We start from the raw sequence: 24,565 nt of genomic DNA, 5'->3' as shown, positions 1-24,565 counted from the left end.
CTACCACTCATACCACTCATACCACTACCACTCATACCACCCATACCACTACCACTCATACCACTACCACTCATACCACTACCACCCATACCACTACCACTCATACCACTCTTACCACTACCACTCATACCACCCATACCACTACCACTCATACCACTACCACTCATACTCATACCACTACCACTCATACCACTACCACTCATACCACTACCACTCATACCACCCATACCACTACCACTCATACCACTACCACTCATACCACTCATACCACTACCACTCATACCACTACCACTCATACCACTACCACCCATACCACTACCACCCATACCACTACCACTCATACCACTCATACCACTCATACCACTCATACCACTACCACTCATACCACTACCACCCATACCACTCATACCACTACCACTCATACCACTACCACTCATACCACTCATACCACTACCACTCATACCACTCATACCACTACCACTCATACCACTACCACTCATACCACTACCACCCATACCACTACCACTCATACCACTCATACCACTACCACTCATACCACTCATACCACTACCACTCATACCACTCATACCACTACCACTCATACCACCCATACCACTCATACCACTACCACTCATACCACTCATACCACTACCACTCATACCACCCATACCACTACCACTACCACTCATACCACTACCACTCATACCACTCATACCACTACCACTCATACCACTCATACCACTACCACTCATACCACTACCACCCATACCACTACCACTCATACCACTCATATCACTACCACTCATACCACTCATACCACTACCACTCATACCACTCATACCACTACCACTCATACCACTACCACTCATACCACTCATACCACTTAGTGGCCTTAGCCAGACTCATGTTGTAGTGTTGTAGAAATGTAATGATACACATAGATATTCTGCCGTGTAAGCATTGCAGCTATAACTGGTTTATCTCTCATACCACAGAAGCTAGAGGTTAACAACTAAAGAAAGGGCAAGATCATCCTACACATCACTTAAACATTACATGTCCTCAATACTACATTACGTTTACATTTACTGGTACCTTTATTCATTTAGCACATGCTTCTATCCAAAGCGACTTACATGTCATTTATATTACAAGGGCAGCTTGGGGAGCAATTTGGGGTTGAGTGCCTTGCTCAAACGCGCAATGGTGGAAGCTGGGAACATTAAGCCCACTTATATTTATTTCTGCACTGTAGATGAGTCCACGTGTTATGATGATGGAAAGATGTACCAGGTGGGAAATCAGTGGCAGAAGGAGTACCTGGGAGCCATCTGCACCTGTACATGCTACGGAGGACAGCAGGTGTGTGTGTGTGTGTGTGTGTGTGTGTTTAAATATCATTTTAGTTTCAGCTCATTAGCTCAGCTCATTAGTATACTGCTGATGAATTATATTGGTTTACACAGGTTTACTATTGTACTGTGTGTGCATGCGTGTGTGTGTGTGTTTTTGCTGTATGTATTTACCACTACCATCACGTCTGTGTGTATGTTGCTTATGTAAACCGGGTACTGCCCCCTACAGGGCTGGAGGTGTGAGAACTGCCGTCGTCCTGGCGCTGACATAGACGCCGACCTACTGCAACCCATCCACACAGATGCCTTTGACCGCTACAGAGAGAATGCCCTACGCAAACTGGTGAGTGCCCAGCTCCAAGGACCTTTCCAGAAACTCCGGCTGGATTTTTTTTAGTCCGTTAAAGGATAATTCCGTTATTTAGCACTTTGAGTCCTTTTTCTGGTTTGTTTTGGATGAAATAGAATGGTGGACGCAGAAATGTTGACGATGGGTCCTGTCTCAACTCTAGTTCATCCAAAACAAACCAGAAAAGGGACTCAAAGTGCTAAATACCGGAATTAGGCTTGAGAAATACACTGTTTTTCCTGATAAATTAATCAAATTTCAAATCAAATGGTTTATATTTATACAAAAGAGTTTACTTGTACATGACTAGCAGCTTGTAATGTGCCTCTAAAAGTGCAAGCAAGTCCAAATAATAACCACACATTTAAAACATTTGCAAAATGTGAATAGTTCAGTCTCAGGATGTACGGATGTATATTAATACAAGTGACTCTCCTCGATCCCTCCCACAGAATATCCAGTGTCCTATTGAATGCCTGAGACCAGACCTGCTGGCAGATGCCCAAAGCCCAACTGAATAGTGTCCCTCTCCCTCTCTCTCTCTCTACTGCTAACTTTGTGGTGAGCCTATATGTGAAGGAAGTGTGCCCCCATCCTCTAAAGAAAAGAACAGTACCCCATCCCAGCTCCCTAAAGCCGCCTACATGGTGTGCACGACCTCGGTTTCCATCTCCTCACCATCACAAGTCCTGACTTCAGAGAAACTGGATAGTTGGGAAACAAAATGGCTGATGCCCTCTGCAGTACCCTTGTTTAAGTGTGACAGGCCTGTTTTGTACTTTAGATAGTACATTACCTAGGATTAGTGAAGGCTTGGCTGGTAGGTCTAGGGAGCCGAGATGGGAACTGGACTAAAATCTTAAAGTCTTCCTTTCTGGTTCTAGTTTATGGCTTAGACCAGATCACCGCCATCTTTATCCTGCTGCACCTTATTTTACACACCTGCCTTTTGTAGTAGGACGCCCTACTACATCACATCCTGTTGCATCATCATTACTTCCTGTGTAAGAAGTATTGTTATTCACCTGCTGGGTTTCCCCCTCACACCCACACCCTCCAGCCCTATCCCCAGCCCCTGAGGCGGCCAATCGAGAACGAGAATCCACAACTGACCTATGCAGTGAAGTTTAATTTAGTGCCTTACAGTATTCCCTCTCTGAGGATTGGTCAGCTGAAGGACATTCATTTTTCAGCCCCTTTATAAGATGACAGAATGCAAGCGTAGAGAAGTGAAGATGACTATAAAAACAAAATGAAACTGTCCCACCTTAGTGTATTCCACAAAAAGATTAGTCATCTCCTCACCCCATCCCTCAGTGCTGGCCCAAGCAGCCTCTAAGACCCCATTATTGGCCAGATGTTAGAATATAGACTTTGACGTCAAGAATATAAAAAGAGTCTTCAAAATCGAGCACTGACTTAACATGCTAGTCTTGATGCCTCATTGGCAGCTGGTATTCATTTCTCTACAATTTGATTGGTCATATTTCTACAGTAGTCCTGTTTTTTTGTTTTGTTTGTTTGTTTATTTTTTTACCCGGCAACAGCGGAAAGCACTGTGGTTTTATTGATGGATGAACTTAGTAGAAACACTCAACTGATATTGACTTGGTTTTGTGTTATTGTATTTGTTGTTAAAATTGATTTCATGTTTTTGTTTGTTTTTGGTTTTTACTTGTTTTTATTTATCCCAATATATGTTTAGCATTTTTTGTTGGAATGCAAATTTTGGGGTGTACACTTTTTTATATTGTAGGTGCCAAAGTCTAAACTACTGTGGACTTAAAATCCTTTTTAATAAAGTTTTACAAAAAATACTTTCTTGGTGTGATTGAATTATATCCTTTTTTAAAACAACTTGAATGTGTTGTCAGTAATTGCTATGATGCCTGCAACATGTATAGCTTGTTTATATAGCAAAAGTGTGAAGGGTCTATTATGCACGTGTTTGGAGTGTGACTAATCTTACATTTTTGTAACAGATAGTCATGCTCCAAAACTTCCACCATAGCAAAAGGAAGAACATAGCTGAAGATGAATTCCATTTTCTCCGTGCCAAACAAACATGTAACCATACCACTTGAAACATAACAATAAATGGCAGGTAATCTGTACAGTAACGCACCTCAGTTTGCATCAATCACATGATGGATTGGCCCAGAATGATTTTACTGTAAAGAAATGTCTTCCAATAGATTTTTTATGGACAGTACACAATCTATTTTTTTTTCAGACAAAACATGACATAAAGTGTGTGATGGTTCTTTACAGATTGGGCACTCGTGCAACTACAGACACATATGACCTGTAATGAGTTGCTGCTGAAAACTGAGGGCCAGATGTACGTACATTTGCGAACGTAGTGTTATCAGCGCCATAGACAACCCTGCAGATAGTAAACGCTGGTGTACGTGGTATTTATCAAACTTATCAGGTAATCTGCGCCTTTCTCCACCCCCTACCACAATTTATGAACGTCCACAACTGAACGGCATAGCCTACATAAAAGCAGTTGAATGAACTGATGACAAAATTAAAAAGAATCAAACATTTAGTGATCATGAAATAATACAATACATGATAAGATGTCAACAAGCAGGGAGATGATGAAGATCAGTAGTTCTACTCAAACTACTTGTGCATGTAGGCTGTGGAAGATTGGTCAAATCTAGCAAGTAGGAAAGTTTAAGTGGATGTTGTGAAAGTGAAAGTAAGACATTCAAAAGGCCAACGAAAGTTAAGGTTGCTTTGAGTGTCTTGTTAAAGAGAGTAGTTGTCAAACAGTGTAGAAATGGAAATCGCTATTACATACACAATACAAATTATTATCAACTACCATAACAAAGATTGTGATATTAAAGATTAATTCATGTTCTATCTCCTCAAAAGCTTCTAGTGCAGAACTGGTTTGTAAAATCATATTCACTGCATATTATACAATATTAGACATGCCTTCTTTTGAGATTAATGTGAGCTGTAGGCCTAATGTCAACACAGTTAGCAAACTATGTCAAGGTAGTGTTTGAATTCAAACTCAAACTCTTCCCATTTTATAGGCATGATCTTCATGGGAGACCAATTAAGGAAGCATGGAAACACTCTCTCAGTGAAAGTGTGTATAAAAGTGTGCAAGAGCCTGTAATTAATAGGGTCATAGAATGACAGCTGTTCTCCACCACAGTCCAGCTGCACTCTAAACCTCCTGGGTTTCTGAATCACTGTGAGGAGAGTCTCTGGCTGGGATGGGGAGCGTGCTTTATATTCACCATTAACATGACCCACTCTCCAGACTCCACTGCTGTGGGAATGATCTCCCTTCCTCTGGCCAGACTCGGCCTTCACTCCCAGCTCCCAGGATTTACTGTACTATCCTTAACCTCCACAGCCCAGCAGTGAGTCCCTGAGTTAAAGCCCTCAGAGCCCAGGACACAGAGGTTTCTGTCAAATCTCTCTGGGTTATCAGGAAGCTTCTGCTCAGTACTGAGTCTCACACTGGTCAGATCCTCAGACAGGAAGAGTAGAGGGTGTGCAGTGTTGGGATCCAGAATCACAGGAGCTACAAAGAAAAAAACACACACACACACACCATATTATATTCAGATGGGTGTAGGTGCAGATGATGAGGATATGATGGTTGTGATTATGACTCTTTCATTCATTTCCATTTTGTCTTCAATAAGGGACAGGGACGCACTCAAATCCCTAGTACTTCTGTGCCGCATTACAGTTTAATATGAGATTAAGTCAAATCCAAGAGCCCAGAATACTTGTTAAAATACCAGCCATTAACTCATGCTCTGTCAGTAGGTGGTTATAGCACAACACTGGTTGTACTTATTTATGGTAGCCCTGGACACGTAGACTCTGTGTTAGAGGATTGCAAATTGCTGGGCTTAACAAGAAGAAATCTAAGCAAATAGCCAAATACTGGTCTGTGTCAGCTATCATAGGCAGTGTGCGTGTATGGAGAAGGCGGTGCCATCTATACCCCTGATAATATGTATTTATCCACTGATTTAGCTGATAATATGTATTTATCCACTGATTTAGCTGATCATATGTATTTATCCACTGATTTAGCTGATCATATGTATTTATCCACTGATTTAGCTGATAATATATATTTATCCACTGATTTACCTGTAAAGCTGTAAGCACTTGCACAGTGTTTGTGTTGCTGTGTGAGACATAAATTGGCTCTTTATTAATATTTGGAATGCTGTTTTGTTGTAATTGTAATAATTACTTTATTTCTGCATTGTTGCACTGTTGACTTACTCATTTGCACTATCACCATGACCACTATCACCATTGCACTACCACCATGACACTCATTCCCACAGAGCACCTTACAGCACCTTACCATACCTTACTATGCACAGAGAATCACAGGCTCAGTCCCTGCCTCAGTCATTGCAAGCGCCTCTGATTTATTAATCACCACTATGTGGATACTGTTTTTAGAATTGATTTAGATTAAGTGTTAGTATAATTTGTAATTTTGTTATTTGTATTTTAGTATATTTTTATATATTGTATTAAGTGTTAGTATAATTTGTATTTTAGTATATTTAGCATATCCTTTATCTTCTACTGTGTGTGTGTGTGTGTGTGTGTGTGTGTGTGTGTGGGTGTGGGTGTGTTTTAAAGGTGTATGTGCAATAGAACTCACTGTACTGAACCACATCCCGCATCTTCTCCTAGACTCTGAAATTCAGGTTGCCCAGGTGCTTTGCTACATTGATCAGAGCTCCTGTGACTGTCTCTGGATCCTGCAGTGTGCACTGGGCTCTGGAATAACATTCAGGAGTCAGTGCTGCTGTGGGTTTGGGTTCAGAACCAGAGAGAAGAGAGATGCAGGAGGCAGAACACTCACCTTTCCACTGTGCTCTTGTAGCTCTGTAAGATTTAAGAGAGTTATGGATTAGGGATCTTTCGTAGAGCTTCTAGATATCTTAATTATGTTAGAAAAAAGTAAAATGTCCCAGATAGTGTGTGTGTGTGTGTGTGTGTGTGTGTGTGTGTATGTATGTGTGTGTGTGTGTGTGTGTGTGTGTGTGTGTGTGTTGTATTACATATTGTGCACAATTGACAGATACAAGTACACAATTCAGACACTTCTAAAATGGTCACACTGATACACATTATACATTTTTGATATCGCAGGGATTTCAACTGCATTCAAGATAAAACAATAATTGTGATGGTAACAGATCATTTGTATAGCATGGACGGACTTCTGGAAAGAATGCAATAGAATTTGTTTAAATGGACTATTTGTGCAATTCTGTCAGGATTTGATTTATCTTGAATACACCACTATGCATGCAACTGCACTTTTCCCTTGAATGGCATTGTACTGTACAGTACAGCCCCTCTTGTGGAACAACATATTATAACAAGAGAAGGGGTCTGGAGCTGTCTTGTTAGCATTGCTCACTGGGCAATACTCTAGATGTTTCTGAAATAAGGTCTAAATGGTGAATTACCAGTATTCACATTCTGCTGATTTTATTTGGTCATTTTAATGTTTTTAACTTAAAAAAGAAAACTTCACAGAGGCCTTTTTAGCCAGGAAATCACCTAGTCCCCGGGAAGTGACCTGACTCATGCCTTTGCATCACCTCACCATATGGGGGCACTGCCAGAAAAGCTTAGCGCTGTCCTTCAGGAGAGAAGGTAAGTCTCACCTGTCTGAGGGAGTCAGCTGCCAGACTAGTTTGAGTTTGGTGTTGTTTTGTTTTGACACACCTACAGCATACCTGCATACCTATATATCCTTAGTTACTCCCCTAGTCTCTGAAATTTGTGAAAATCCGGTTGTGAACGAACTGGAACAGTTATTGGGATGCAACTGTATGTGAGCTACATGGTCTAAGTTGGGGCATTTCTCCTCTTCCTCTCATGATGGACATTTATGATCAAATGTCAGAGATTCACTAAGAAACATCAAGCCCAAACCCTACCTGCAGGAATGTGATGTCACCAGCTCCCATCTCCTCCTCTATGGCTCTGATGGTGTCTGTAAGAGATGAGATCTCTCTGTTGATCTTCTCCAGCTTGTCCTTCATCATCTCACTCTTCTCATCCTCTTCCTCCCTCAGTGCAGCTATCCTGGCTGCCTCTTCATCTCGTAGAAGCCAGTACAGCTTTTCAGACTCCTCCTTGATCTGTTTCTCTGTGTGTTGGGCTTGCACCTGTAATAACATATGTCATCATACAATGGTGTCTTAGGTGATATATAGGATTCTCTGTTATGAGTGGTCTGTCTAGTATTGTACTGTTGTAAGTCTGACTCTTCATCACAGGTTGTTTTAGCTTGTTTAAAGCTGCTCAGCTTCCTATGTAAAGGCTGCAGTTTGACCTTTAGGTTTTCCTAGAATAAGGTAACCATTATTAAGGACAGAAATGAGAGTCAGTATTTATCTGTTTGTATGTCTTTGTGTTATAAGTGTGTGTGTGTGTGTGTGTCAAAGTCAAAGTCAAAGTCAAGTCAATTGTCAATTTATTCACGTCAAGACATACAAAGAGATCGAAATTACGTTTCCTACTATCCCACAGTGGAGACAAGACATATTTTACCAATTAGGTCCACAGACAAACATAACATTCAAGTAAACAACATAAAAAGTAAAAATAAGAAGGCACATACAATGAAGAAAATAAGAGCAGCAAAATTTGAGTTGAAATTGTGCAATTGTGCATACAGTAGACAGTCAATATAATAGTGCAAAAGTCAGGCTAATAAATGACTGAGGTAGTTCTGTTTGACCTAAGTATGCAAGTGGCATAGTGGTGCAAGTTATGTAAGAGCAGCAGAAGTGTGTTCAGAAGTGACAACAAGTTGCAAAGTGTGCAAGTGTACAAGTGGAGTAGTGCAAGTGGAGTAGTGCAAGGCAGCCATTGTGGGTCCAAAGTCCAGGATGTTATGTAGCTGAGGGTAGAGGGGGAGAGGGGGGAGAGAGTTCAGCATCCTAACAGCCTGGTGTATGAAGCTGTTGGTGAGTCTGGTGGTGCGGGAGCGCAGGCTTCTGTACCTCTTCCCAGAGGGCAGTTGATCAAACAAATTGTGAGCGGGGTGACTTGCATCACTCACAATTGTGGTCGCCTTGCGGGTGAGGTGGGAGGTGTAAATGTCCTTGAGGGAGGGGAGTGAAGCACCAATAATCCTTCTAGCTGTGTTCACTATGCGCTGCAGGGCTTTCCTGTTGTATTCAGTGCAGCTTCCGCCCCACACAGCGATACAGCTGGAGAGGATGCTCTCAATGGTGCCTCGGTAGAATGTGGTCATGATGGCTGGTGGCACTTGCTCGCCTGAGTTTCCGCAGGAAGTAGAGGCGGTGCTGAGCTTTCTTCGCCAGTGATGCAGTGTTGGTGGTCCAGGAGAGGTCTTCACTGATGTGCACCCCCAGGAATTTGGTGCTGCTCACTCTCTCCACCACAGCACCGTCGATGGTCAGTGGCAGGTGTTGGGTGTGACCTTTCCGGAAGTCAACAACAATCTCCTTGGTCTTGCTGACGTTCAGCAGGAGGTTGTTGTCCCTGCACCACGTGGTCAGAAGGTCGACCTCCAACCTGTATTGAGTCTCGTCGCCCTTGGTGATGAGACCCAGAGTTGGTCGTCAGCCAATTTCATTATGTGGTTGTTGCTGTAGGTTGCAGTGCAGTCATGCGTCAGCATGTGTGTGTGCGTGTGTGTGTGTGTGTGTGATGTATTACAAATTGTGCACAATTCACAAATACAAGTACACAATTCAGACACTTCTGAAATGGTCACACTGACACACATTACACATTTTTGATATCGCAGTGATTTCAATTGCATGCAAGATAAAACAATAATTGATGGTATAGATGTTTTGTATAGCATTGACAGACTTCTGGATAGAATGCAATACAAGAAAATGATGCCACCTAATGATTTGGGAGGATGACTGCAACAGTCTGATTTACTAAAATAATCCATTTGGTTGTAGCATCATAGACACAAACTCATTGATTGCAGTATAATCCATATGGTTGTAGCATCATACACAAACTCATTGATTGCAGTATAATCCATATGGTTGTAGCATCATAGACACAAACTCATTGATTGCAGTATAATCCATATGGTTGTAGCATCATAGACACAAACTCATTGATTTGCAGTTTATTCCACTGCTTGGTTGAATTTCCCATTGTCCTACGTAATTTAGAACGACCATTAACCGTATGTTATCTGCACACCTATGAAGTAGATCCATTTTTTGGCCGTATCACACTTGTATATTAATTCGCCAAACTCGTTGTGAAGTTTAAATGAACTGTCACGTTGCATCCGAGCTGTAAAATGCAGACGTTCAGAACATTGCAACATTGTAGCATATGACGGAGGTGGCTTTTAGCTAGCTGGATGACAGCAGGCTAAGTAAAAGCGATGTTTCAAAGCTAAAGTTCATCAGAATCTTGGGATACGCCCGCTTGACAACGGGAGAGATAGAACTAACGACTGGCCTTTGGCCGTAGCAACCAAAGATTCTAGAACAGAGCTCTGTTCTAGAATCTTTGGTAGCAACCATCCATTTAGAACTAGTAAAGGCAGTTTGTCCTGTGAGTTGAGAAATTAGTTGATATGTGTCGGAAGAAATTAGTTCTACAAACAAGACAGTTTTAGCGATTAAAACGTTTAAATTGTAACAGGAAATGAACATAACGCAAGTGGCAACAGTGGAATAAGCGGGATAATGGACTCCACGGTGGTCTGTTCACAGAAGTTAATGCACTACGAGGTTTAAACGGCCCTCCGCTTCGCGTCGGGGCCGTTTTACAACCTCGACCGTGCATTAACTTATGTGAACAGACCACCGTGTCGTCCATTATCCCTTACATAATTCTTACCTTGCGCTCCAGGGCTGCTTCACTGATGGGTCTGAAGTTGTGCTCCTTATGGAGTTTTGAGTCTTGACACAGCACACACACAAGCTGTGTTTCGTCTTCACAGAAGAGCTCAAGTTCCTTACGATGCAGACGGTTCTCTTTGACTTTCACACAGCTTCTTTAGAACCGGATTAAGGGGATAGGCCTACTCATCCCTTGAGTTCCTTCTTCTACAGACTGGACATTCTCTTGATCCTTTAGTTTCGCAGAACTTTCGCAGGATCTGCAGATGCTATGAGTGCAGGTCAGAAGAACAGGATCCTGCAGATGCTATGAGTGCAGGTCAGAAGAACAGGATCTGCAGATGCTATGAGTGCAGGTCAGAAGAACAGGATCCTTGTAGAAGTCACAGCACACTGGACAGGACAAATCCTCCTTTGAGAACATTTTCTCTGATAGTTGTGGTTGCCCTGAAGTTTGGCTGTTTCAACTGGTATCAACCCCTCTTGGAAGCCTGAACTAAAATTCTAGTCTAATTTTTAAACTTCTAGAAGCCTATGTGAATTCAATAAAACTGTTGCTACTGTAATAACTTGTTTTCATATAAACTATTGCTGACTAAATTTTTCATTCAAACAATTCAGTATAACTAGAATGATGTGGAAAATGAAGCTTACGAGAAGTGTCATGTTTTTTTCCCTTCTTCAGGTAAGTTTTTTTTTCTTTTTCTTAGAGGGAGTGGTTTTGTATAAGGAAGCTGTTCATTGCTTGTGGGACGAAAGTTTGAATCTTTGTGAAACCTGTTCTCCCTGTCAGTCTAGGCACTGTTGTTAGTGATGATGATGTGATTTTAATGTGGCAATCAGTCATATCTATTCATGTTAGTGTGAAAGAGTGTTTGAGATCTCATCAGGTATGAAAGCTATTTGTCTGTAAGTTACACATGGTTATTTCAGACTTACTTTAAAAACCTGACCCAACTGAAGGCACTAAATACAAAGTCGTACACTAAAAAAAAATAACTAATAAAAAAGTAACTAACGAAAAAAGCTTTTATTTTATAATGCCAGGGTACAGCTGATATTCCCTGTGGTCAAAAGAAATGAGGGAATATTTTGACTTAATAAAAAAGTTATTTTGTACTGAAGAAAGCAACAACTGATTTAATTCATGGTTCATGAGTGTGGGAATCTTTGAAAGATGGATCATGATCGTATCTGCACTATATGTGAAGCAGGTTGTTCTTGCCAATCTTGGCATCGTGGACAGTAAAAGTGGCAGTTAGAGAGTCTATGTGGGCATTGTTTAGGTATGCGAGATATGCACATCTCATGCCGTGCTCAAAGAATGTGATATGTGTCTCTGGATGTGGGGTTAGAGGTCAATCATATCAGAGTCAGAGATACAAAATTAGGGCTTTTATTACGGCTGGAAGATGAAGTACAACATAAATTCAGCATGGAAGGCAAGTGCTGGAAACAAACAACTCAGTGCAGTGCAATTAAAAAGGAACCTGTACCTTCAACAGAATAAACACTCACACGCCAAAGTCCACTGCTGAGGTCATTCTCCTCCATCCTCAGGTCATTTTCTCTCATCACACCCAGTTCAAAGTAACTCCTTTTCCACAACCTCCACATCCCAGTGGTGTGTTTCTGAGTTAATGTCCTCAGAGCCCAGGACACTGAACCATTTTAAAAGTCTCTATGGGTTGTCTCTCTTCACTTCAGTTTGATTTGAGATATTTATTATTATGACATATATTATTTAAATAAAAAATGTCATGTGAAAGTTGCAAAAAAAAAGTAAAATTACAATTAAATTAAATTACAATTATAGAAACAGCAAAAAAACCCACACAGCATTAGTAGATAAAACTGGAGTTATGATTGTAACCTTTATGTGAGATTGACATATCCAGCCATTTACCCATACAGTACTTGACGGCATCTCTCTAACATCTACACAAGCCTCAAAGATCTGTGTGTGGTTACTGATCAAGCCATCTTCCTGTAATGGAGTTGTCAAAGACAGATTTTTCATCTAAAAATATGGCCAAAATCTGGAAAATCCTCTTCCTTCAAGATCCAGAAAAACAAATCCATGCTTTCATAACAACAACAACCTTTTATCCTATCACTGAAGACCACTCACTCTATCACTGATTGATTCCAGCTTCAGTGGCAAGATCTTCAATGGGATATGTTGACTCTGAGCACCAAAAAATGGAAACACTCTCTCTGTGAAAGTGTGTGTGATAGTGTGGAGATGTGTGTTGTCATCAGAGTCATAAAAAGACATCTCTCCTTTGTCCCAGTCCAGCTGCACTCTGATCCTCTGGGGTTTCCGACTCACTGTGATAGGAGAGGGCCTGGATGGCCTGGTTGCCAGGAATTCTTCAAACCAAGACTCTGGCAGCGGGGAAGAAAATGCATCATATTCACCACGTTCATGGAGCAAAAACCAAAGCCCACTCCATTCGCAAACAGGTCCCTTCCTCTTGGCCGACTCTGACATAACACCCACAGCCCAAAGATGTATGTCCCCAACCTCCACATCCCAGCAGTGAGTTCCTGAGTTAAAGCCCTCAGAGCCCAATACATTTACCCAGTAATCAAATCTCTCTGGGTTATCAGGGAGTTGCTGTTTGCTATAACTAAAGTTCATACTGGTCAGATCCTCAGACAGAATGAGTTGTGGGTGTGCAGTGTTGGGATCCAAAGTTACAGGGACTGCATATATAAAGAGAAAGAGAGAGAGCACATGAGAATACAGCTAAAGTGGTGATGGTGTTGCAGTCTGAAATCTTTTCAATAATTCTATATTTGCATGTTGATGTCACTTTCCACAACAAAACATCTGTAACATATTTTAAAGAGGGGGGGTTATTGTTATTGATTGATAATAGTGTTGGAGTTGCTAAGAGCAGATCAGTGCACAATGCATCACAGATTTGCATGTCGGACAGCAACCGTTGTGTGTGCAACATGCAGCCGAACTTACTGAGCTGAACAATCTCCTGCATCTTCTCCCAGACTCTGAACTTCAGGTTGCCCAGGTGCTTTGCCACATTGATCAGAGCTCCTGAAACCCCCTCTGGATACTGCAGTGTGCTCTGGGTTCTGGAAGAACATTCAGAAATCAGTGACGCTGTTTGTTTGGATTCAGAACTTCAGAGAAGATAGACAGAGATTCACAGGAAGACCACTCACACACACACACACACACACACACACTCACCTAGCCACAGTTCTGTTGTAGCTCTGCAAAAAATAAGAGGGACATGGGTTATAAGCCATTGCTACAGTTTATCAAATTAAACCATAACAAATGTAACAATCGTAACATGCATTACATGCACTTCATTTTCTACAGTATCTTCTAATAGGCCTATGTTCTGATTACGTCACTTAAACATTTAAGCTATCATGCTCTGGTTATCATGCAGATATTGTATGCAAAGGTAGTATTTATATTTACTCTAAAGTCTACTACAGATATTGTATGCAAAGGTAGTATTTATATTTACTCTAAAGTCTACTGTTATACTGTAGCTTGAATATCAACTAAATTGTTAAATGGTAATGCTATCCATATCTATATTCTGATCATATAAAGGGTTGATTTGTGCACATGTGGATAGCCTGTGTGTGTGTGTGTGTGTGTTAGTGGAGTATGATTGGGCAGTCTTCTTCTTCATTATCTAAGCATGAGCATTTCACTGTAGGGCTCCATAACCAGGTGTTAGAGGTTCACTACCTGCAGCAAAGTGATGTCATCAGCTCCCATCTCCTCCTCTATGGTTGTGATAGTGTCGGAGAGAAATGAGATCTCTCTGCTGATCTTCTCCATCTTCTCCTTTACCATTTGACTCTTCTGCTCCTCTTCCTCCCTCAGTGCAGCTATCCTGGCTGCCTCTTCATCTTGTAGAAACTGGTGAAGTTTCTCAAACTCCTCCTTGATCTGCATCTCTGTGTGTTGGGTTTGAACCTGCAATATCACATCATGACATTGTTAACTTTTAATTCATCAATACCAGCAGTTAATGTCTCGTTTATGGTGTTAAATTGAGTTTAGTTATGTATATATACTCTTTTGAGTCCCGTGAGGGAAATTACAAATGACATTTACAAATGCATTCATTTAGCAGACCATTCTATCCAAAGCCATATGTATATAGTACACAGACCATTGTTCCCAGAGCAACTTGTTAAGTGCCTTGCTCAAAGCACAACGGTGGAAGCCAGGAATTGAACCCACATCTTCTCAGGCTACTACATACTAGCCCAGCTCCTTAACCACTACGCTACCAACCACCAATTATTAAATTACCTTTAGCGGGCACTTAAGACTTTAAACTGCCCATCATTAAAAGCAGGGTCCATTACCTCACTAAGTTGCCAGTCTATTCCAGAGCAACTAACTGATGTTTTTATCCAAACATTTGTGGGCACAACAGTGGCAGACGGGACTTGATCCTACAACTCGCCTGGCTAATTCATGCTAGCCAAATTAGCTAACCACTGCCCACCCATTCTGGAATTGAAACGATAACCTTCTGGAGTACCATTCGGAAGGCCAGGTTCCTAACCACCTGACCACCACCACCTCAACTCCTACCTTTATGTACTCTAGAGTTTTATCACAGGTGATTGTTGCGAGGTTGAAGTCTTCAAGTTTCTTCTGTAAGAGCTGCAGTTTGATCCCGAGTTCCTCCTGGAAGGAAACAAGATGTATGGGTGGACTAATATAGGCTGACATGCTGTGTGTGTGTGTGTGTGTGTGAGGGGGGGGTCCCGTTTGCCACGTCCCATCAGAGCAGGGGCGTCCCTCTCTACCTCTACCAAAAAACTCTTGACGACACAACTCTACCTCCTCTCCTAGCGCTTCTGACCACCTCATTCCTTCCCACACTCTTCCCTCCTCTACCTCCTTCCTCTCCACTTCCCTCTGTTCTCTCCTCTACCTTCTCTTCTACCACTTCTCCTCCTACCATACTTCTACCTCTTCTACCACTTCTCCACCTACCATACTTCTACCTCTTCTACCACTTCTCCACCTACCATACTTCTACCACTTCTCCACCTACCATACTTCGACTATCTATTTACTGTATGTAGGCACTCCTATAGTATTGACAATTTCCTTGCTATAGTCTACTCTGCGCTGTACCTACATTAAACAGTATTCCAATGCTGCAACTGTTACCACAGACGAACGTGCGTGTGTATAGCTCCGCATTAAGTTGATTTTGTTAATGTGTTTACAGAAAAATGTTAATAGCCTGCTGTCATGCATTTAGGATAGTGTAGAGTTGGGAGGACGTTATGGTAGAAAAACTTGGTGTGGATACACACACAGGGGAAATGATCTCTCTCCTTGAGTAGGTAGGCTAGTGCAGTGGTTTTCAAAGTGGGGGCCGCGAGGGGGTGCCAGGGGGGCCTCAGCTAGTTGGAAGGGAAAATAAAAGCAACAAATAAATACAGGTGGGTGGATGGAGGGTGGGTGAGGGAGGAAGAGGTGGGTGAATGGTAGGGTGGGTTGGGGGAAGGGGGGTGGGTCGGTATAATCAATAAACAATAAAAAGTATTGAGGGAAGCATATTTTGTGAAAGAAGAGATGAAATACTGATTTGATGAAATTCTGAAACTGTTCCTTTTTTCATTGAGGTTGTTTTTACCTTATTTGATGTGCTTCCTGGTACCTAATTATGACGACTCACAGAAATGAATAATAAAAATAATTCTAAAAAAAAAATAATTTTAATATAAATATATATAATATAATAATTTGTCGCATATCTGAACATTATATTTTCCATGATAATGATATGGGAATAATAGAGTGGTAGCTGCAGAAAGCCCCAAATGTAACTGGGGCTAAAATAAGTATTAGAATTAGCTTAATGTATTTTTTCATTTGCCGTAGTATTGTCGATGGGTTTAATAACACATCAAGGGGGTCCTTGGCCTGAACCTAGTGGTATTTGGGGGGCCTTGTCGTGGAAAAGTTTAGGAACCCCTGGGCTAGCGTACGGCCGTAGGTATGCTACACCTGCAGGCGCACCTGTAGGCTAGGAAGCTACATAAACTCATGCAGTAAACGTTACCTTACGTTCCTGTGCTGCTTCGTCTATGGGACTGAAGGTATGACCTCTATGTTTCTTTGAATCTCGACACACCAAACACACAGGCTGTTTATCCTCCAGACAGAAGAGTTTGCGTTTCTCATTGTGCCGATGGCAAAGCACGTCAGAATCTGCTGCAGCTGTCTGACTTCTCTGTAAGAAGATCTCACACAGGTTTCTTAAAGCCAGATTGGGGGGGCAGACATGTTCCGTTGAGGTGACACTTCTACAAACTGGGCATTCTCTCGATAGTTTTGTCTCCCAGAACCGCTGCAGACAGACTTTACACACACTGTGACTACATGTCAGAATAACAGGATCCTTGTAGATGTCACGGCACACCGCGCAGGAGAAATCCTCCTCTGAGAAAGATCTTGAAGCCATGTTTTTCTTCGGTTTAACCTTCGGTTAAGCTTTAGAAAACAGTAAGATATGTTAATCAAGAGTCCATTTTAAATCCATAAGATTGTACCCATTAACAATGTTTGTAGCAGAGATAGCACACGTTAAAGTCAGAACTAGAAGACAACATTGCCTGTTGTTTACACTGTCACTTCCTGATTTAAGAACTATGTGCTAGAAAGTGGGAGGGGCTTTTAAAGCAGTGCCTTGCTTTTCGCTTTCTTTTGAACTTTTGTGTTCCTGACATCAATGAGCACCTTCAATAAATTTTTTCTTAAACTTCCAAGCACTTTGCACCCTTTCTTTATTTATAAAATAACTCAACGAATTGGCAGTGCAGTCAAGGAAGCAGAATACAAATAGCCTAGGGAGGACTGGTACAAGAGCATCAGTTGCTGACTGCCTTGTAAAACCACTACTGGTCATCAAAACAAAGTGTAGTCAGTTTGGGGAAATTTGGGAAGGGGATTGGTGAGTTTGCTCTTTGGAGTTTTTATGGTGTTTCGTTCAAATATCAATGGGCGTCCAGAACATCCAGAAACACTGACGGCGCCTTTAATCAAATCTTCTTGTGTTCAAATCTGGACAGTGATCATGAACACTGTGACCTGTGCAGAGACCTTTTCTAGAGATTAATGCAGGAGAGATCTGAGTCTTTAAAATGACAGAAAAGGAAACTGACACATGTCCTTAAATGAGAAATGATAATTATTTTATTAGTTTAACTACTATTACAGAAGCACCAAACAAAGCATCCACCAAATCACACATCATTAATAGATAAAATGGAGGTTATGCTTGTAGGCCAGGAACATCTACACGAGTCAAAAATATTTGTGCATACAGAAACTGCGAACAAATCATAAACCATTACTAAATAAACCAGAGGTTATGATTGTAGGCCAGGAACATCCCAACGTGTCAAAGATCTTTGTGTAGTTAGCGATCAAGACATGTAAACCGACATGTAACTCCAGGATCGCTGACGGGAGCTTGCTGATGGGAGCACCTTCTGTTCTCATCTGGACAGACAGCGATCTGGAATACTGTAACCACTGTGCTCTGTGCAGAGACTTTCTCTGGAGATGAATGCAGGAGAGATCTGGAGTCTTTAAAATGACTACCAGAAAAGGAAACTAGAAATGAATTATTTTATTAGATTATAACAGCAAACAAATCATAAACCATAACTACCGGTATATTAAACAGAGGTTATGATTGTAGGCCAGGAACATTTGAGATTGACACTATTCAGCCATTTACACACACACTTGATGGCATCTCTCCAACATCCACACAAGACTCAAATATCTTTGTGTGGTTACTGATCAATACATGTAAAAGGACATGTAAAAGGATGCAAGGATGTGTACGGGATATGTAAAACACAGATTTTTCCTCTCAACAATATTGCCAAAACCAGGAAGTTCCTATCCCTTCAAGATTGAGGAAAAACAAAATCATGCTTTTCTTTCCTCACAACGAAACTACTGGGATGCTCTCCTATCCTACAACACATGATGGCCATCAGTCAGTCTTTCCCTTCTGATCTGAAACTTCATGGGCAAGATTTTCAGTGGGGTGTACAGCTAAAGTGATGATGGTGTTCTGTTCGTTATTCTACTTAGTGCACTGCACTCAGTGTCAAAAACAGAACCAAATAAATGTATCAAAGGTCTATGTTTTTGCACTTTGCATGTAATTTTGTGTCTCTATTTTACTTCGTTGTGTATGTGCGTGCATGTGTGTATATGTACTAGGGCTGGGCGATAAAACGATAGCGATATGTATCACAATTAGACACGTAATCGCTATCAATAAAAAATATGTTCGATAGAACATTCGATAATTAAAACAGACACCTCCCGCCTTAGTTGTCCATAAATAAATAGGCTAAATATATCTTGCATTGTAGCTGTGCAACTCTACCAGAGTAGGCGATAGAAGTAGGCCTACCTCAACACAGACTCTCAAGGAGTCCTTGCCCCGTGCTCTCTCTCTCTCTCTCTCTCTCTCTCTCTCTCTCTCTCTCTCTCTCCCTCTCAACAGGCGCATCCTCAGAATGCACATAATCCAAACATTCACAATCGTGCAAGATGACTGGCTAAATTGCTATTAAATCCGGTTAGCATCATTAGCACGCTACACGAATTTGTTCAAAACTGTTCAAATTGACTGCTAAGTTCTAATCATTTCAATCCCGATGCAAATGGAAAAGTATTTTCCAAGACTCAAACCGGCCTGTTTCAAGGAGAAAAAGGGACACCAGGCAAGCCTGATGCTTTTTCTCTACGAAACTCCCCCTCGCTCGGTCTGAAGCTCTTTTCCTTTTCTTTGCACCTTCCGTCAAGGGTTTTCGCTGCTTCTTCGCCGGCTCTGCCATTATACACACGTTTGCAACAATCGCTAGCGTTTCGTTAGCCTCCCTCTGTGCTGTGGATGCAGGATGGAAACAAACTGCTTCGGTCGCCGGGTACGATACACTGAACTTGCAAGCGGGATATTCTTCCTACAGGCAGTAGGGGCGGGCGAGAGAGTCTTCATTCTTCTTCTTCTTCTTCTTCTTCTTCTGTCAGGTTTTATGGCAGTTTACAGGCAAAGTGTATTACCGCCATCTACTGGACTGAGATGCAATCAATTGGATGTTATTTCAAGGAAAATCATAAAAATAAAAAATAAAATAAATAATAAAAAGAAATAAAAAATTAAAAATTAAAAAAAAAAAAAACACAAAACAACCAACTAAATCCTATTTGCTAATTGTGTTTCTTTGATAAATGTGATGACAGCACTAGTGATGTTTCCTGATCTAGGCTCACCTAATAAGGTGTCTAAAGAGAAGGCTTTCTTGGCTGCGTTCACTTCCCTCTTTAGCTTTTCTCTTTGTCTGGAGAATCTTAAGCATTTTAAAAGAACATGATCTACATCCTCTCTCATTCCACAAAACTCACATTTTCCAGTTGGATGTTTATTTACAACATGTAAGCTATTATTCAAACCAGTATGGCCTATTCTCATCCTTGTAAACCAAACCTCCTCTTGTCTGTTTGGGTACATAGGTTTGTTATTTAGGATATTCTTTTGAATATTATATAAATGTCTACCTTTCTTCTCCTTATCCCATTCAGCTTGCCATATTAAGTTAACTTTGTGTTTGATGATTACCTTAACTTCTGATCTGCTGAGAGGAATGTTTAACTGAACTTCCTCTTCCTTAGTTGCCTCTTTTGCCAGCTTGTCTGCTTCCTCATTACCACCAACTCCTTTATGAGCAGGTACCCATACAAACTGGATTGATATTCCCTGTTGAATGATTGCAAATATGATATTATTAATTTCATTCAATAAATCCTGTCGGCATGATGATTCTCCATTTTGTATAGATGTGAGAGATGACATTGAATCAGAGCAAATAACTGCTTTAGGGGGCCTAGCTTCTTCTATCCACTGTAATGCAATAATAATAGCTGTCATTTCAGCTGCAAATATGGACAGATGGTCTGATGTTCTCTTTTTAATAGAGATTTTGTGATCAGGGATATATGCTGCAATACCTGTTTTACCCTCTGAATCTTTAGATGCATCTGTATAGACCTGTGTTGTATCATAATACATACTTTCTAGATATTGCTCTACGTTCTGATACAATCCTCCAGATTTAGCTATCTCTTTGGTTTCCATAATTACCATAGGAGAACAAAACAACCAAGGTGGAGTTCCTACCAGGGGCACAGTCTTACTACAATTGATACCATCTATTTCCAATTGGTTTGCTATTTTATTACCATCCCAACCAAAGCTACAAATCTGGGATCTACCATATTCCCAACACTCGTTAAGAACTTTCTTAGTGGGGTGTGATACATCATGTTCCTTTAAATTAATCCAGTAAGCCATACTCAACTTAATACGTCTAAGGCTTAAGGGCATTTCTCCTGTTTCTATTTGTAATGCTGGTATTGAAGATGTTCTAAATGCACCACAACATATCCTCAGACTTTTAGCCTGCATTCTATTGATTTCACCAATCAATGTCTTAGATGCTGAACGATACACAATACATCCATAGTCTAACACTGATCTTATCAGTGCAATATAAATTCTTTTAAGGGACATCCCTGACGCTCCCCAGTTGTACCCTGACAAACATTTCAAAACATTAATGCCCTTTTTGCACCTCTCATTTATTTTCTGTATGTGTTCCTTAAATGTTAACTTGACATCAAACCACACTCCCAGGTACCTAATAACGTTAACTTGTTTTAATGATTGATTATATAACTTAAGTTCTAGTGTGGGATTTATTCTTTTCTTTGAAAAACAAATAAATTGAGTCTTCTCTATAGACAAATGAAAACCCCACTCACATGCCCATTTTTCTACCTTGTTAATAGCCAGTTGCATTTTGGTTGTAATATTATCAATATTGCGTCCTTTTACCCACAAAACTCCATCATCCGCATATAATGCTCTATTAATTCTAATGTCGTCTATTGTATTGAAAACATCATTAATCATGATGTTGAACAGCACTGGACTGCATACACTACCCTGAGGTGTTCCGTTTTCTATTGAATAGATGTTAGAAAAATTAACCCCAACTCTCACTTCTATTGTTCTATCCTTTAAAAAGTCTCTAATCCAGTTAAACATCTTACCACTAATCATTCTTCTTCTTCTTCTTCTTCTTCTTTTTTATATGGCGGTTGGCAACCAGCTTTTTGGTGCATTACCGCCACCATCTGGACTGGAGTGTGGATCAAATGGTCATCCTACACTTTCCTAAATTCTTTTAAATAACCCAGTTAACTTCAAAAAAGAAAACAAAAAGGAAAAACAAATTTCACCTGATTCTCTTTGCAGTATATCATTCAAATTTAATGTCATCTGGATTTCACCAAGTTGTGAGATAAATCTTTGTCTGGCTTGATGGTACTCAGGACAAAACATAATTACATATGGTCTCTTGACTATTACAATATTCACACATTCCATCAACATGCTTTTTCATGGTAACTAATGTTCTGTTTAATCCTGTATGTCCTAGCCTCATTCTGGACACCACATCTTCTTCTTGCTTGCTTCTGCATGTATTCCTGCTCCTCCCCACCTTTCCTTGAATACTATGCAGGTGTCTTCCAGACTGTTCGTTATCCCATACAAATTGCCATTTTTCATTTATTTTAGCTTTGATTATACTTTTGACTTCAGCTTTGCTGTATTTAATATTCAACTCTATATCAGACTTCCTTGCTGCTTTCTTTGCACATTTATCTGCTAATTCATTACCTCCTACACCTATATGAGCCGGTACCCATATAAATGTAGTACTAATACCAGACTTAAGCAGATTGTTGGCTAATTGCATTACTTCATATACTATGTCCTGTCTAGACTCAGAGTGACAACGTTTAAGGCTTATTAAAGCTGAGCTAGAGTCTGACGCAATCACAGCTTGCTTAGGTCTATTGCTCTCTACCCACAATAAGGCCATCCATATTCCTATAATTTCTGCTGTGTATACAGCTAAATCATCATTGATTCTCTTTCCAGATTCAATGTTTAATTGAGGGATAACATAAGCAACTCCCATTTTCTTATCAGTCTGCTTAGATGCATCAGTATATAAAATGACTGCTTCTTTATATTTGCTCGCAATGTAACTCTGGACCCTGTAATGATCCACTTCAACATCCTTCTTTTCCTCTAATAAGCCCAAGTCTACTGGAACCTCTGACATCAGCCAAGGAGGAACAACAGGATATGCCACTGTAGGGCTTATTTCAAGAGCACTGATTCCCATATTTATTACCTTTTGTTTTATTGTCCAACCAAAACTTTTAATAAGGTAACTCTCTCTCTCTTGACACTGCCATAAGACTGATTGACTCATGTGTTTTTCACTATGACCCCTTAGATTTGTCCAATACACAAGAGACAGCTGGTCTCTTCTAAGATAGAGAGGCATCTCTCCCATCTCTACCTGGACTGCTGCCACTGGCGTGGTCTTAATTGCCCCACAGCATAGCTTCAAACCTTGGTTCTGAATTACATCTAGTTTCTTAAGTGATGTTTTAGCAGCAGACCCATACACTACACACCCATAGTCAAATACAGATCTCATCAGCCCTGTATAAATGGCTTTTAAAGCAGGTCTACTTGCTCCCCATTCAACTCCACGCAGACACCTCATCACATTCAACACTTTCTTGCATTTCTCAATATTTTTTTGTATATTTTTTTGTATATGCATTGTCCAAGTTAATCGTTTGTCAAACCACATTCCTAAATATTTGAAGAATTCCACTCTTTCTAAATCTGCCCCAGATAATTTGATTTTAACATCTACATTTATTTTCTTCCTAGAGAAGAATAAAGTCTTTGTTTTATCTATTGAGATCCTAAACCCCCATTGAAGGGCCCATTCTTGGACTCTGTTCACTGCCTGTTGCATCTTACCCACCACAAAATCTATATTTCTTCCTTTTTTCCACATTGCTCCATCATCTGCAAACAATGCCACCCCAACTGAATTTTGTATGTCTTTAAAAATATCATCAATCATTATTGAAAATAATAGTGGACTAACAATACTTCCTTGTGGGACACCATTTTCCACACTGTATTGCTCACTTAATTCTCCATTTATTTTAATTTGAATTGTTCTATTAGACAAAAACCCTTTAATCCATTGGAACATCCGTCCCTTTATTCCCAATATTTTAACCTTTATCAGTATACCTTCTTTCCACAACATATCATATGCCTTCTCAATGTCAAAAAACACTGCCACTACATTTTCTTTGTTCACTTGAGCCTTCCTTATTGTATCTTCAAGGCATACAATGGGATCCATGGTGCCTCTACCTTTCCTGAATCCACTTTGATAATGACTCATTAATCCTTTCGTTTCAACCCAATATGTAAGCCTGTCATTAATCATCCTTTCCATAGTTTTTCCCATCTGGGATGTTAATGCAATAGGTCTATAGTTAATTGCTATTTTAGGATCTTTCCCAGGTTTCCTAATAGGAATAATTATAGACTCCTTCCATGTTCTAGGAATACAGCCATCTATCCATACTTTATTATATAGACTTAACAAAACTTCCTTCCCCTTATCACTTAAGTTCTCCAACATGGAATAGCAGATTTTATCCATCCCTGGAGATGACTTACCTAATTTACTTAATGCCTTATTGAGTTCAGATTTCGTAAATAACACATCCAATACCCCTTCTTCGCTATCCTCAATGTCAAACACATTGCGATATTTTCCAATTGTAACTTCTCTACCTCTTTCTTCTTGATTTAAATTCCCTGAGCTGTGCACCTTGGCTAATGTTTTAGCCATAACCTCTGCTTTTTCCTTATTATTGGTGATCGTTCTTTGCCCCTCAACCAACACTGGGTATCCATATTCCCTTCCATTCCCTTTCATTTTTTTAATCATATTCCAAACTCTCTCCACTG

The 24,565-nt window shown here is 40.4% G+C and overlaps 2 protein-coding genes and 2 long non-coding RNA genes across 5 annotated transcripts in view; 1 reads left to right on the top strand and 3 right to left on the bottom strand.

Annotated features, from left to right (window-relative positions):
* Positions 1 to 3,521, top strand: part of LOC121694448 (fibronectin-like) — a 50,039-nt gene extending 46,518 nt beyond the window's left edge. The window contains 3 exon segments of the mRNA XM_042074625.1: positions 1,256 to 1,362; positions 1,585 to 1,698; positions 2,157 to 3,521. Of these exon segments, the coding sequence (XP_041930559.1) occupies positions 1,256 to 1,362; positions 1,585 to 1,698; positions 2,157 to 2,225 (290 nt within the window). The 3' untranslated portion in view covers positions 2,226 to 3,521.
* Positions 3,522 to 6,388: 2,867 nt separating this feature from the next.
* Positions 6,389 to 7,881, bottom strand: LOC121694504. The gene is made up of 3 exons (XR_006025782.1): positions 7,671 to 7,881; positions 6,581 to 6,603; positions 6,389 to 6,495 (listed from the first exon to the last, which is right to left on the bottom strand). It is a non-coding gene; the product is annotated as an uncharacterized LOC121694504 (long non-coding RNA).
* Positions 7,882 to 11,966: 4,085 nt separating this feature from the next.
* Positions 11,967 to 17,263, bottom strand: LOC121693961 (zinc-binding protein A33-like). Of its 2 annotated transcripts, XM_042073856.1 has the most exons (7): positions 16,673 to 17,263; positions 16,244 to 16,267; positions 15,184 to 15,279; positions 14,323 to 14,553; positions 13,804 to 13,826; positions 13,567 to 13,685; positions 11,967 to 13,295 (listed from the first exon to the last, which is right to left on the bottom strand). In XM_042073856.1, the coding sequence occupies exons 1-7, from the start codon at positions 17,072 to 17,074 to the stop codon at positions 12,700 to 12,702; spliced, it is 1,491 nt and encodes a 496-aa protein (XP_041929790.1). In that variant the 5' UTR covers positions 17,075 to 17,263; the 3' UTR covers positions 11,967 to 12,699. The 2 variants fall into 2 exon arrangements, with proteins under 2 accessions (XP_041929790.1, XP_041929794.1); XM_042073860.1 differs by lacking the exon at positions 16,244 to 16,267.
* On the bottom strand, positions 15,551 to 16,035 carry LOC121694598. The gene is made up of 2 exons (XR_006025833.1): positions 15,649 to 16,035; positions 15,551 to 15,587 (listed from the first exon to the last, which is right to left on the bottom strand). It is a non-coding gene; the product is annotated as an uncharacterized LOC121694598 (long non-coding RNA).
* Positions 17,264 to 24,565: the final 7,302 nt, after the last annotated feature.

Source organism: Alosa sapidissima, chromosome 2, assembly GCF_018492685.1.
Source record: "Alosa sapidissima isolate fAloSap1 chromosome 2, fAloSap1.pri, whole genome shotgun sequence".
Taxonomy (NCBI): domain Eukaryota; kingdom Metazoa; phylum Chordata; class Actinopteri; order Clupeiformes; family Clupeidae; genus Alosa; species Alosa sapidissima.
The sequence above is the reverse complement of the archived record's forward strand: the minus strand, read 5'-3'. Positions and strand labels throughout refer to the sequence as shown.